This window comes from Cetorhinus maximus, chromosome 19, assembly GCF_964194155.1.
Source record: "Cetorhinus maximus chromosome 19, sCetMax3.hap1.1, whole genome shotgun sequence".
Classification (NCBI taxonomy): domain Eukaryota; kingdom Metazoa; phylum Chordata; class Chondrichthyes; order Lamniformes; family Cetorhinidae; genus Cetorhinus; species Cetorhinus maximus.
In genome coordinates this window covers 22,062,411-22,077,796 of record NC_135897.1, presented here as the reverse complement: position 1 = coordinate 22,077,796, position 15,386 = coordinate 22,062,411, and the positions used below count along the sequence as shown (strand labels likewise).

Below are 15,386 nucleotides of genomic sequence, written 5' to 3'. Positions count from 1 at the left end.
CCCAGGCTCCATGCTGCTCATTTTCAGGGACAATACTCCAGGTGACACTGCTGAGCAAAGAGAATTGCTGGTCATTTGGTTGGCCAGCAGTTCTCAGAGGTGGGACTTCCTCTTTGAAGGGGGTGATGGCCCACCTTAAGGCAATTAAAGGCCCAACAGCAATTAAATGGCTGAAGGGCGAGTCTGCCAAATGCAGGTGTGCTCGCCTTTTACATTGACTTTTACATCAAGGGAGCGGGGGTAACTACCCTCCCCACAGAAAATTCAGCCCATTGAGTGAATCAGGTGAACCCAGTATATTGCTTTGAGCCAAGAAGATGGGACCTAAGCTCATAGGTTTATTTGGGTGAGGAGTGGACTTGAAACAGATACGAAGAAGGGACATCGCGACCTTTATTTAAAGAATGACAAATGTTTGGATGTTATGTCAGGAAGGGTAATTAAAAGAAAAATACACTTGACATATTCAAAATGCTAAAATAGAAGGCCCAAGACACAAAGGGGCTGTACTTCAGTGAGCTAACGACCTTTTCCTATCCTCAACTTGCCTTATGTTCTTAAAAGGGTGCAAGGTTTCACTCAAAATGACAGCATTGAATTTCACCAATACATCTGTGAATAATGTTAGCAGCCTAAATATCAGAATTCAATTCGATGAGAGGGATAAAACTGATATTTCCATTTTTGCAGAGTCTCTCCCTGCAATAACCCTTTATTTCTCATTTGGGTGCTGATTGACTTGGTGTGCAATTCCAGTATTTATTGTTGTTCACCTAAATTTCAGAAATATGGTTCTCAGAAGTGAAGGTCAGCACTTTGGTATGAATTCCAGAGACATTTTTAAGACAACTTTGGAATAAGCAGACATTTGGCAAAGTGCATTATTATGTACTGATTCAGCCTTTAGATACCAAGCAATAATTTCTTGACACAATGAAAACATTTTATTCCCCATATCGTGCTTGAAGTGCTTATGTAAACAACCATCCACGTACAAAGAGAGAATTTATACAAACACTGTCATGTATTTTTCAGCAAATTCTACTTGCATATCACAAGTGTCTAGCACACAAATCAAAGAAATAAAAACTGGATCCCTAAACTCAATTCCTCCTGAAACATAAGAGCTACAAAACTGGTTGACAAATCAAAAGAGAGTTGTATGTACAAAAAATTACAACTGGTCTTGGTGGCACAGAATGAACTGATCATATTAGTACTGTAGTCATTTGAAAGCTACACCATAGATTTCAAAAATACTGTTAAAACATTATAATGTTGATGGTTATTCCAGAGCCACAGACGAAAAAAACAGGAGTTTGCCACTTGTGTATGAACACAAACTGGTATCTCCTGACCTTCAACTCCTAATGCTTCCAATTACAGGGCCTTTAGGAAGCTTGGCACTCTTGATTTTTCCATCGATTCACAAAAGGTATAAACAGATACCACATATAAAACAACATAGTGCCACGTGCTTGCTGCCATGACATGGCACATTTCATGTAACACCTGAGCTGCTGCAGGTTGTACTTAAAAAGCAGTCTCTTGATAACAGTGGGCCCATGTTATATGCAGTGTACAGACTGTAGAAAGTGAATTCATTGTAATTCATTGATCTGAACTAGATCATTGTAAATCAACTCAACTTAATGTGCTTTACCTTTTTGTACATTGACATAAAATTGGTTTAAGCACAACCTTTTTGTTGAGCCAAGTTCAGTGGTTTAATCTGGTATTTAAATACAGGAAACAAACCAGACTACATATCATTGCTATAAATCATGAATGGAGACTCTTTCATAAAAAAAGGATAACATAGCAGTGGGATACATCTTGTTTTCATGAAAGCTCTTGACCAGCAATGTTTGAGACAACACCAGTGAAGGACTGGGCATGTTGAAGAGCTCAGTGGCCAGTTGTCAGAAACATTACGCTAAGTTTTGAGATCCTTGGGTTAGGCCTTGCTTTGCAGCAGCTTTGCTTGCAACAGTGAGGCCCCACTGCAGGAGTCAGGATGCAAAATCCCACATTGCCTTCAGTGGTACAGTGACACAGTCTAAATGAATTAGGTAACAGAGGTCTAAACCCACAAAGAGTTGCTGAAAAAAACAGAATGGGCTAACTCCTGACTTTGTGCCATAGTGCATAATGGCTGATAGTGAGTCATCTGCCCTTTTCATTTCTCTCTCGATTCATTGAAAATAAAGATCAGGAGAGATGTAAAATGGCATGCTGACGTGCTATCATCCGTTTTATATCTCTTGCACAAAGTTTAGGTCTACCCCATTATGTCTTCCATAGAATGGTACAAAAATAATTATGCACTGTTGTATCACAGTGCAAGACGATAACAGACTTTTGGTGAGAAAGGCAACAGAAATAAAATTCTGTCTGTAACTTTCCATGAGGAGAGAAATACAAAAACAGCATGGCAGTATTTGTAACCACAGAGCATGGTGTGCAATACACTGTGGCACCAAAAGCTCATGGCACTGTAAGCTTACTCAGTTAAAAAGTTCATTTTTTAAAAATGTTTATTTGTGAGGGAGGGCTTTGGATTAAGTGAGATGAAAGGTTTCTATGCATTCAGCCCCAGTTTGCTGGTCAGTAGTGATGACATACTAGCTACTTAACATTGCCTGCCACATTGGAGTGTGCTGTGAAGATGAACTTGAATCGAAATTCAAAGCATAATCAATCAAATTGTTGCCTTCAAATTATGTGGAGAAGATTGTTGACCAAGATTAATGAGTTGGTTTTTCATGGCATTCATCTCATTAAAAGTGGTTCTACCCTTTAGTTGAAACATTTAAAAATATATAAATGGGTTAATTATAGTGTGCACTACCAACCGTCAGAATGTATAGGAACCGTGTTGTTTTCAAACAATATTAAATTAATTTTCTTTTCCAAGAGTCATTCCTGTTATATTCAGAATTTTGGTAACATTAATTTAAAAAGGTGTGTTTAAAAAGCTAATACAAAATTGCTAATGCAATTTAAAGAAATAAAGAAGGATAATTTTGTGTTCTTAAATTCAATTGCGTTTGCCATTCAAAAACATAGTCATGAGGCAAATTAGTGTAATGTCTCAAAAGTGTGTGTCCTAATGTATTTCATTTTGCTAACAGCTACAGCATTCTTGCTCATCCCAACAGGCCGAAGTTCAGCATGTAATGACTTAACATGGCAACAATGGTCAAAAGCTTTAAGCATCTAACTTTCTGAGGAAAACACTATCTTATTCAGCACCTCGGTTTACACTGCGCTATCCTTCAGTGAAACACGGATGAGATCAACGTTTTTTTTATCGTATTGTAAATCTCTTAAAGGTTTTCAGTTAGTGATACTCATTCCTGAGTAAGAAGGAAGCTTTTTACAGTTAAGCAGATGTCAGCAAACTCGAATAACAGGAGTATCTGTTTAACTGTGGCAAATGGAGGGAATGTAAAGCAGCCCTTAGGAAAGAAGGAACTTGCATTGATATAGCAGTGAGAATTTACAAAAAAACAAATCTAGGAGCTGCACATCCAAGATAAGTGCACAAGATAATCCTGTGAAATATGGTGGGTGGACTTTGGTCAAATATGTAGTTTTTTACATGAAATCTTAGCATGTCTCAACTTTGCAGTGTGGGCATAGTATGTCCTCAGCTGAGATCTGATGGTGTTCGGTGGTGATGCTGTTTAAATAGCTGATTTATTTAAACAGCACCAGAGATTCTCAACCAGTACCTTGGGACCAAACTTGAGGTTGAATGGCTAGCTACATTTCTCCCCGTCCAAAGATGGACAAGGGAAAAGGATGTTTATTTGGAGGGAGTTGGGGGAGGACATAAATGCAGAGCCTGCTGCACATCAGCATGAAAATGTTTAAATCAATTGGTTTCCTCCCAGACAATATCACTGTCATACAAATGGCTGAGATTTTATATTTACCTTGCGCATACGAAATAATCTTCTGAGGCTTCCAGAACTTGGGCTTTTTCTGGTGGTTTTTAAAAATCCTTTCAATTTGCCACCTGGGTGTAAACGTATCATTGCGGATTGGCTGCTCGTCATCAAAGTGACTAACTCTTTTCTTACAAATTACTGAAAATTAAAATGGAGCAGCTACTATAATGGCCAGCCAATCTGTGTCGTCTGTTTGATGCCTGCGCATCACATTGAAAATCTATCCATTGGTATTTCATCAGGTAGTTTGGCCTGAGACTGGACAATGTAGTCAAAAACTAGAAGCGGAGTGTAGTTGGGGAAGTTCATCCACTGAGAAGATGAGGTATAAGAAAAGCTGAGTGGAAAACAAACTGAGAGAACAAAACAGAAAGTGCCTGAGTCATGAACTTAGAAGTATTTGAGCAGGACCGAATGAGTGTGGCCTATACACTAGAATAAGTTATAAAGAAAGGGAAGTTTGAGGGGTTCAAAGTGCTTTTAATTATGTGGACCATATACATTCCTCTATTTTTGTTTAATATGGAGGCCAATATTTTGCATTTCAACTTCCCCTTCAGTAATTCAAGTGACATTGATATTGTTCATAACCCCTCCTAGAACCATTGAATTTTCTGGCATAGAAGGTGGCCATTGTGCTCACAGTATCTATTCTGGCTCATTGATAAAGCTCTTCACAGTCCCCTTCCCCTGCACTTGCCCAATATCCCTATTTTCATCATCTTCTTCAAATTTTTTTGCGACCTTTTTACAAATCGTGATTATTTCTGCTTTCACTGCAGTTTCTGGTAGGGCATCCCGTGTCCTAACAAACCAGCTATGTAAAAGCAATCCCCATAACCTCTTCCTTCACTACTTTTATTGATAGTAAATTTATGACATTGATGCTCTCTGACCAGTGGAAATTATTTTTCCTTTATTTACCTTACAAAAACTCCTTATAATTTTGAATACCAGCTATCATATCTCCTGTGCCAACAATGGACACCATTGGCTTGAAGGGCAACCAAGGCCTAGGATGGAGCTCCTGGGGCCCAATCGAAATTGATAGGACTGGAGGGGATGTGTAAAACACTCGCCACTGCCCTGCTACAGTCAGTGTTGAGCAGTTCTAGACGACCCCTAATCACTCTGAAAGGCTAATTCCCATTTTAGTTAATAGATCCTCTTCCTGGAGTAGCTTTGGAGGGAAGCAGAGATACCAAATGACAATCTCTAAGAGGATTTAAAACAAAAAGATGGAAAATCAAAGATATTGCTATGTCTACATTTAACAGAAAAGACTGAGAAGTTAGAATAGGATGTTCTCCCAGCAAACTTTCCTTCTCCTTTTACTGTTGATTGAAATAGTTCAGTAATTGTACCGCATTGGCACTGTGCCTGTAGTGGAGACTTGGATCCAAAAATCCACAGTCATTTGGGTTATTGTGAAGTGTATCTGGGAATATTTTAGCGATCAATGTGGAAGGGGGAGATTGATCACCATATTATCTTTTAAAGGAGAAGCATAGAAAAATAACACTGGCATTTTATTTGTTGTTTTTGTAGCACTGTTGATGTTCCTAAGCAAGTGGAGACCCTCAAGCTGGGTCCTCTCGTTGCTGAACTACTCTAGTCATATCACTGATAGCAGTGCCCATGCTGGTCATTGAGCTGCTCCTTTGCAATTGACAGGAACTGCAAGTCATGTGATCTGTGCAAGTCCACACCAGCAGTGGGGAAGTCGACCTCTCAGTTTGTATTTGGATTGTTCAGGGTTCCACAGCTTCGGTCCATTTTAAAATTGCAGACCCCACTGTTGGAAAAGGGACCAACCCAGGCCACAAGGGTACAGCTGCCATGGACCATGCGAGCAAAGTGGTCTTGCTGAAAGGGAATAAGACTGATTCTACTACAAAATGAAAAACAAAATTAATGGGGATGTGAATATTTTGTTCTACTTCCCTTGACATTCCTTCCCTTTTGACTAGAACCTGTTTGGCTATTAAATGATATTTTAATTACATCAATGCATTTGTGCTACAGATTACTGGCTACTATGTGTTTCTTTTTAATTAAAGTGGCTGAACAATTATTCTGTTGGCTTTGAAAGGAATAATGCAAAATATTGCTAGAACTCATAGTCTGTTGTGTTAGTCCCAGTCTTCAGTGCATCGGGTTTTACAGTTTGAATGGATGGTGCTCACTGAAAATCTTGGTGACATTACAACACAGCCTTGTGGTCAACTGCTGCTTTCATCCTCCTGTGCTCAATAGACCCAAGTGTGTTTCATTGTGTTCATATGCTATTCAGATTTACAGCAATTGAGTTGATAATTTGTCTAATAAGCCAACATTTCTTTACAAGAAGTTGTCTCCTGAGCTCTGAAGTCTAGCTAGAAGGCAGAGCAGTAAACTCTGGAACTGTATCACCCAGTTTTACCACCACGCAAAACAAATGACTAAAATCATTACGTTTCTCAAAATGCCCTTTAAATTTTTTCTTGGAAAAAGAAATTAATTATTCTGAAGTAAAATTGCTTCCACACCAAGGGAAAACAAGCAAGCAATTGGGTAAGTGCATTCCTTAATAAGGCATTTGTACCAGAAAGAACATGGAGAAGCCAAACAGCAAATACAATAAATTCAATATACATAAATAAATCATTTTGTTAATATTTACACAACTCATCTATAAACATTAGCACATAACAATTTGGCGTGTCACTCTCTCCTCCTATGCACTGATTAAATTTAACCTTATCTTTTATTTTGTGATAAAGGTAATACTGTAAATATTTGAGGAGCTGACCACACACTATCATTATTTCAGTGCCAATTATGAGTGCAGAGCTGACCTCACTGCGCGACCTAGTTTTGCTCAGGAGCCCTGTAGATGTGAGAGGGAAGAGATCTTCACCCCACCCATCTGCAATGGGTTAAAGCCTGGGTACCAGAGATGAAAGGAACGATTGTAGACCCTTGGTTTAATTGTAGATGCTGCTTCTATTTCTGCATTGCTGGCACCAACTCAGACAGTAGCCCAGCAACACCAGTGCTGTTTGCAATTTAGGAACCCTAAATATTTCAGTTTTGCGCAGTTAATTCGGCATCTTCTTCACTAAAAGATTGGAAAAAAGATTTTGAATAGCATGATGCAAGTTCACCGACTGTTTTAAATAATTTGCATCCTTTGCACATAGGCACACAGTGTTTCATTCCAGTGAAAATGCAGAGGAAGGCCAAACTGCTGCAATCGAGAAGTCTCTGGAAACTTGTTCTTTACAGTAGAGTTTTTCTGTTTCCTGATGCTTGCACAGTTTTACAAATTCACCAAACCATTCAATAAAAATCTACAGTCTGTGTAGCTACAGGATGCACCTTCCCTATATAAAAACTCACAATGCTTTCCAACCTAAATAGAAAGCAAAAAACTTGTTTTGTGGAATTCAGAAAGAACATGGAACTTGACTCTATTTACCAATGTGATTATGTATTTAGGCAACTCTTCTGCTGACACTTTTGATGGTCAGATTAGGGTGGTGCGCTCTGACTGTAAAGATTACTGGACTCAGGATATGCCATCTCCTCCCAGTGAGGAGATTGCCGAGATGTAATAGTACATACAGCCTGTGTTGGTGTGTGAGCACACACACACACACACAGAGCAGACGATCATTCTGATTGCAACTGGTCGCTAAAGTGCTCCCTTGGAAAGGCATTTATTCGTTTTCACTAAGCTGTCCCTTCACTTCTTGAATGGTGTCAGTCTCCCGATGTTCTGCCAGAAATTAGATGGTTTGCGTTTGGACTCAGCCAGCATGTAGACCTGCTGTTGGGGGATGGTCGAGGGCAGCATTGGATGTTTCTGTCGCAATGTCAGAAAGTCATAGTAAGGCCTGGTGACAGCTGAGACAAGGAAGAGAGCCAGCAGTTAGAATTTACACAGAGGAGGACATACACGTCATTGGTTTCTAAGCCTCAATTCAAGAATGAACTGATTCTTTGTTATGTCTTCAACTTTAGTTCAAGGTTGAAAATGGTTCATGACTGCAGTCTACCTGTTTCTGTATTATCTGTAGCCAAATTTAGTTAGTTGTATAAAAGCAAAAAACTGCGGATGCTGGAAATCCAAAACAAAAATAAAAATACCTGGAAAAACTCAGCAGGTCTGGCAGCATCTGCGGAGAGGAACACAGTTAACGTTTCGAGTCCGTATGACTCGTCAACAGAACAGTTCCGTTGAAGAGTCATACGGACTCGAAACGTTAACTGTTCCTCTCTGCAGATGCTGCCAGACCTGCTGAGTTTTTCCAGGTATTTTTATTTTTGTTTTAGTTAGTTGTACTTCCTTTAAATTAATGAACTAATATAAGGTCTAACATTTCTTTGACATGAGGAATTTAATGGACGTTGTCTCCTTAACAATGGTATCATAAGATCTGTTGCCATATTTATATAAATTGCAAAGAATTAGAATTTGTTTTTGTCTAGAATATACAGCACAGAAACAGGCCAGTTAGCCCAATAGTCTATGTTAGTGTCAGAGCTCCAAAGAAACCTCCTTTCTCCCCACTTCATCTAACCCTATCGGCATATCCTACTTTTCCTTGCTTACTTGTGTACCTATCTAGCTTGCCCTTAAATGCATCTATGTTAGTCACCTCAACTACTCCATGTATTAGTGAGCTTCACATTCTAACCACTCTCTGGGCATTGTTTCTTATTTCCTTGCTGTATTTAAATATTCATTTGGCTATACAGAACTTGGAAATATATTGCCATTCCTTCATTGTCACTGGGTCAAAATCCTGGAACTCCCTTCCTAACAGCACTGTGGGTGTACCTACACCACATGGACTGCAGAGGTTCAAGAAGGCAGCTCACCACCACCTTCTCAAGGGCAACTAGGGATGGGCAATAATTAAGGCTGGCCCAGCCAACAACACATCCATGAATGAATAAAAAAAACTTGAGTATTGCTGAAAAAAGACATTTTTTTGTCAAAGCTTTTCATCTTGCACTCATCAGGACAATTCTATGCACACAGGAAGAACATGTGCACACATTGCACCTGTTTGGGCTGAACAAAACAAGTGACAACCATTCACTGGTTCATTCCCCAGGGCAATGCCTTGACCAATCAGAATCAAGCCGCCTGGTTTAGATTTCAAACAATGCTTGGCAGTCAACTGTCAGTCACCATCCACTGGTGCATTCTCCATGGCAATGCCTCTACTAATCAGAGTCAACTTGCTAACCAATCAGCACTCTCTTCTCATACAGGATAAATATATTATTTTCTCTGGCACTGGTATTTCCTTGCGAATTGTCCTGAGTGCAAGACGAAAAGCTGCAGCAAAAAATGTTTCTTATTGAATTTATTTATGTTGATGAGCCCTAGTTTTAGATTCTCCCACAAGTGTAGAAGTCTTCTTTATGTCTACCTTATCAAAACCCTTCCTTACTTAAAAGACCTCTATTAAGTCACCCCTCAGCAATGTTCATCCAAGCTGCCGGGCTGCTGAGCAACCACCCCAAGGTTTCTGTGTAGGCTGCGCACAAGGCGGCCCCTTTAAGTTAACACGTGCCCGGCCACCTAAAAAAATTTAAAGGGACTGCATACTTAAACAAATCACCTGTGCTCTCCAAAAAACATAGATGGTACGTTGCCCCTCAGCATCTCTTTGAGGGAAAAGAACCTCAGGTCTTTCCTGGAGAATGCAATGGGACAACCTAGATTCATCCTGGAACTCAACCTGCACTGGGTCTATCCAAATCAACAATGTTCTTTTTTCATACTTTTGCTGAATAACCATAGTGGCATTGCACTGGAAACCCACAGTGAGTGCCTGTATTTCAATTCAGAGCACAAACATCATTTGAATTTGTGATTGATTGAAGCTTAGTGAACTCAACTGTCAGCCATAGCAGGAAACTTCGTAATGTTGAAGAAAATTCAGAAGAGGTACTTTACTTGCACAGAAATGCACACAAAGGGAGGTGCTCCATGCCAGCTGTACCAAACTATCCTGCCCTCTTGTATGTGGAGATGTAGTAGAGGTTGGGACTATCAATGCTGGGAATATATCAGAAAGATGCAGGCTGGAAGCATTTATCTTTAGTGCTGTGACTATAGTGTAATGTTTGTAAAATCCATACAGATAGTACTCCTTTGGCATTAATTAAGGCAACACAGAAGTACATGATCAACTATTATCCCGTGAGTACAACAAAGTTCATGCAACTACTGTATATTTTTAAAATTAATCGACTGACCTGAAATGAAATTAATTAACATCGGTTTTAGAACTCCTGCTACTTTTTAAAATAGTGGAGTGCACAACAATGACAGCTGCTATCTGTCAGATAACATGTTATCTGAAAAATTTAACTTCTATATCCTATAGTTTTCACACTTCTAATGAAATATTGTCATACTCAGTTAAGATTTATGTTACAGCAAAAGATAAAGTAAATCGCAAAGACATACTTGAAGCAGTTCCACATGATTCTATATATATCTTCATCTTGATTCTATATTACTGCACTGTAGGACAATGTGATGCTTTGTGATATTAAGACAATGTATACCCGATGAAAGCCAAAAATGCCTTTGGTACATGAAATGTAAAGGAGTTACATGACCTGAGTGTATATAAGTGAATTTTTTAAACTGAAGGAATCACTGAATCACTTTCCTGAAAGAAAATACATTGCAATAGCGTTAAGTACAAGCTTGGCTAACCTATAGCTGTTTGTGATCCCGGCTGCATGGCTGTCACTTCTGGTAATCTTGGGGAGAGAAAGGGGTGTTGTTTTTTTTTAAAGGAGCAGTGTAAGTGTTTCCAAAAAAGAAATGCTCAAGCTCAGATTTTTCAGGAAGTTTGAACATCAAGGGTGGATTGTCTGCACATCACTGTGGCTGTTTCATAGGTAAATGAAATCATGATTCAAATACTGGGCTTTGCTACATCATCAGCTGCAAATTTAGATGAATTAAACCAATTGATCTGATCGTGGAAATTCAACAGCTTAAAGGAGTCTGAAAGAGGGCAAAATGTTCTGTTCAAAGCTTTATAAAAAATAATACATACGCTCAAGATTTGTTTATGTAGAAAAAAAAAACGTAATTTTATTGACAGAGACCCTGGGAGAAGGGGGCATGACTTCTATCTCTATTGGCCATGCAGGTGAGGTCCCAGGCAAAGTCCATCACAATGCATTCTGGAGCAGCTTCACAGAAAATAATGGGGTTTGTGGGGGATGGGTCATAGCATCAAAGCAACTAAGATCACTCCTGATCTGACTGACACTGGTGAAAAGACACTACTAAGATATCAAATATTTTTCTGGTGCTTAAAGTGTCTAATATCATAGAACATAAAAATGGATCTTCTGTAGTGTTCTTCACAGTGAATTAAAATGCAGTTTTCCATATAGCTATATAAATAGTTCACTCATAATAAATTTTGAGCTGCCACCACAGATGTAAAAGGTAAGTTGGAAAAAAGTCTATTTAAGATGACGGAGATGAAAAATAAGAAATTCTTAGTTTGCTAATAGCTTCAATACTTAATATAATATGTTTGAATAATATAATAGCTTCAGATGCTTGTAAAATACACATTTTGTCAGACTTCAATGCTAGTGTAGCATATCAATAGTAATAATTCAGAGAATAGCTCGAAGCACTAAGCACAGGTGCTGATAAACATGGAGGAGAAGACTCAGGTGAGGGGGGATCATGAGATTGGAAGTTTCAATGTTGGGAGGAGGGTGGGATTGGGTTAGGGTGGGGGTGGGAAGAGATGGCACCAACACCAAGCTGGCAGCCAGAAGTTGGATGCTAGACCAGGCCACTGTTACAGAATAGAAGAAAGGAAACTGGCCAGGTAGAGAATGGGAATTGGGTAGTCATATACATGTTGGGTGAGTATGGTGATTCTGGCTGCTTCTAAAATCAGGTAACCTTCCAAATTTGGGTTGAAGACATAAAAGAAGTTGGGGAAAAACAATCACATGAGGATTGAGGTGAAAGTGACCTGTACCATGGCATGCAGGCCTGCAATTGCAGCATGATAGGCAAATGTTCGCATAGGCTTTTCCCCTTCAAAACGTTTGGTAAATGGTGAGGTAGGATTTGCCCATTATAGGGTTATGTACAGACGTTACTCAGAAATCACTACATTGCAAATAATGTGTGCAGGAAGTGCGTATCAAATGAGGATTACATTGTTTTTTGCACGTAGCACACATTCCACTAGTCCAGACATTGTTAAAAGAATGCAAATCATTGACCTGAAACCTGAAATTTACAAGCAGCTAACTGCACTCGGTTTAATGCCTGGAAATTATAAAAAGCTATTGTGGCTTGATTTAATTATTTATATCACTTCTCCACTAGTAAGCATTTGAGCATTGGCCTTAAAGGGGAAAGCCTACTAGTTTATCATCAGTAGTCTGCTTCATATCCTGAACTTCATATGCTCACTGCCAAAGGAGATCTGCTAGCTGCCTTGTCAATGAACGTACCCAAACCAGTACAAAAAGGTACTGCTGATGAAGTGCCTATAAGTGCCACATTGCAGTGTCTTCCTGTACCCTTAGCCTTCACCATCTTTAGACACAACAATGTGTACAGTGCCTTTGGCTCAGCAAACGTACCAAGGTATTCCAATGTTGGGGTCAGTCTTGAGCAAGAGCAAGAGAGGAGTCAGCTGAAGTGGAAATGGCACTGTTAGGAAAAGGTGGCTTTTGATGGTGAGGAGGGATGTAGCAAGGCAGAGTGGTTAAGGAGCATGTTGAAGAAAGTAGGGTGAGATGACCGAAGGCTCTGTCAATGATTTGGGAGGCTGAGCATCTCAGCCCAAGGACACCGCTGCAGGAGTTCCTTAGGGCAGTGTCCCAGTCCCAACCATCTTCAGCTGCTTCACGAATGGCCTTCCTGCCATCTTAAGGTCAGAAATGGGGATGTTCGCTGATGATTGCACAGCGATCAGTTACATTTATAACTCCTCAGATAATGAAGCAGTCCATGCCCTCAAGCAGCAATTCAGACTTGAGTTGTTAAGTGGCAGGGAACACTTGCATTAAGCAGCAGGCAATGATCATGTCCAGCAAGGGAGAGTCTAACAACCTCCCACTGATATTCAATGACATTTCCATTGTTGAATCCTTCATCATCAATGCCCTGAGGGGCACCATTGACCAGAAGCCTAGCTGGAACAATCACATAAATACTGTCGCTACAAGATTCCCCAAAGCCTGTGCACCATCTACAAGGCACAAGCCAGGAATGTAACGAAATACTCTCCGCTTGCCTGAATTAGTGCACCTCCAGCAATACTCAAGAAGTTCAAAATCATCTAGGACAAAGCAGCCCAGTAAATTGGCACCCAACCACCACTTTAAACATTCACTCCCGCCGCCAGTGGTGCATTGTGTCTTCAGTGTGTAAGAACGGAAGAAATAGGAGGAGGAGTAGATCATTTGGCCTATCGAGTATGCTCTACCATTCAATCTGATCATTGCAGATCTTCTGCTTCAACTCCACTTTCCTGCCTACCCCTTGATTCCCTGAGAGATCAAAACCCTATTGATCTCAGCCTTGAATATATTTAGCAATGGAACATCCACAATTCTCTGGGGTAGACAATTCCAAAGATCCGCAAACTTCTCTCTGAGTGAATAAATTTCTCCTCATCTCAGTTCTAAATGATTGAGCCCTTATCCTGAGGGTGTGTACCCATGCTCTAGATACCCCACCCAGCAAAAACAATCTCTCAGTGTACCATCTACAAGATGCTGTGCAGCATTTTACTGTGGCTTCTTTGACAGCAGCTTCCAAATTTATGATTTCTACTGGAAGGAGAAAGGAATGCATGGAAACACCACAACATACAAATTCTCTTCCAAGTCACTCACCCTCCTGACTTGGAAATATATCACCAGCCCTTCATTGCTGCTGATTCAAAATCCTGGAATTCCCTCCCCAACAGCACTTTGGGAATACCTTCTGCACGTGGACTGCAGAGGTTCAAGAAATCAACTCACCGCACTCCCTTCTTAAGGACAATTGGGGATGGGTAGCAAATTCTGGCACTTCCAGGGATTCCCACTTCCCATGAACAGATGAAAAAAGAAGTAATGTGAGACATTAAATTTCACCTGAAAATTACTGGGTATTCTGTGAAAAAACCGGATGCTTTAGTTTATTTTTTTGGAAACACCAACCTCTCTTCATTGATTTGAATCCTGATGGTTTATCTGATGCTCTTTGAAATCCTGCCACAAGTCTACACCATAGCTTCAACTGCTGAGACTCACAACATGCAAAATCCATAGGAATAAAATTTGCAGTTATTTTCCTTGGCTTGTTTCAACAGTGAAACCTGTAATATATGGTCACTTTCAAGACTCCAGAATCCAAGCTGGATGCTATACAAAGCTGCCTATTACACTGGTAACCACTGCAGGCTTATTGCATCAGCAGGGTCATTGTGTGTAATGTAAAGTAATGCAGCTAAAAGGGTTTAGACCTTAATGGATTTACTTTTCCACAGTCCCTTTTAGTGCACTGATTGTTTGGTCCATGCAAATTTTATCTTCAATATATTAATAGAATCCAACATTGTTCTTTCATTTGCAAATTAATGAAATATTAAGTGCAAGTAATTAATTGAATAGCAATTATAAAATGTCCCCAGCTGGGTGACTGTGGTCAGATGTGTATGATGGCATAGTGGTAATGTTGCCAGACTAATAACCCAGTGAAGCTTAGTACAAAACCCACCAAAGCAGTTTGAGAATTTAATTCAGGGTCTATGAAAGTGCTGGATCGTTTGAAAAGCCCAACTGGTTTGCTAATATCCTTAAGGGAAGGAAACTTGCCATACTTTACTCTGTCTGGACAAGTGACTCCAGCCTTACAACAACTTGGTTGACTTTTTGGGTGGAATTTGATACCCTCTCTCATGGTGTGGTTGGAGGAGGGAAGGGCATTTATTTAGGCAAGATGGTCGTATGCCCGAACCCCTCCACCAGAATTAAGTCAGGGGCGAGAAGGCCTGTGGACAAACTTCCCATCCTACTGCCAATTGAGGCCCTTAAATGGCCAAGGGCCTCATCCTGCCACTGCTGGTATTAACCCAGTGGTGGGTGGACTTGTTGACATGCAATGTGCACAACATGTAAAACTGTGCGACCAGCTTGTGGTCTCCCAGGATGGGCGGAGGGTAACCTCGTTCAAGGACACTCAGTGCCTGAGGGGCAGGACATCGGGAAAGGGGAGGGGCTGCTGAGAGCCACACCCCTGCTCTTACTGGCAACCAACTTCTCCCTGTGATCCCCACCCCACGAAACTCCTCCTGCCATTACTTACCTATGACTCGGTTGCTCCTCAAACCTGGGCCTCCGGTAGATGCCATTCCAGCAGCACCCAAGGTCTCT

General features: G+C 40.3%; 1 protein-coding gene across 4 annotated transcripts in view; it reads right to left on the bottom strand.

Moving 5' to 3' along the window:
• Positions 1-921: 921 nt before the first annotated feature.
• Positions 922-15,386, bottom strand: part of arhgef4 (Rho guanine nucleotide exchange factor (GEF) 4) — a 291,595-nt gene continuing 277,130 nt past the window's right edge. For 3 of the 4 annotated variants that reach the window (XM_078563584.1, XM_078563586.1, XM_078563587.1), the window contains one exon: positions 7,733-7,844. Coding sequence is in view for 1 of the 4 variants with exons in the window: in XM_078563585.1 (XP_078419711.1) it covers positions 7,684-7,844 (161 nt within the window). In the remaining 3 variants the exon portion in view is untranslated. Of the gene's footprint in view, positions 7,845-15,386 lie in introns of all 4 variants that reach the window. The other variant, XM_078563585.1, reaches the window with a different exon arrangement.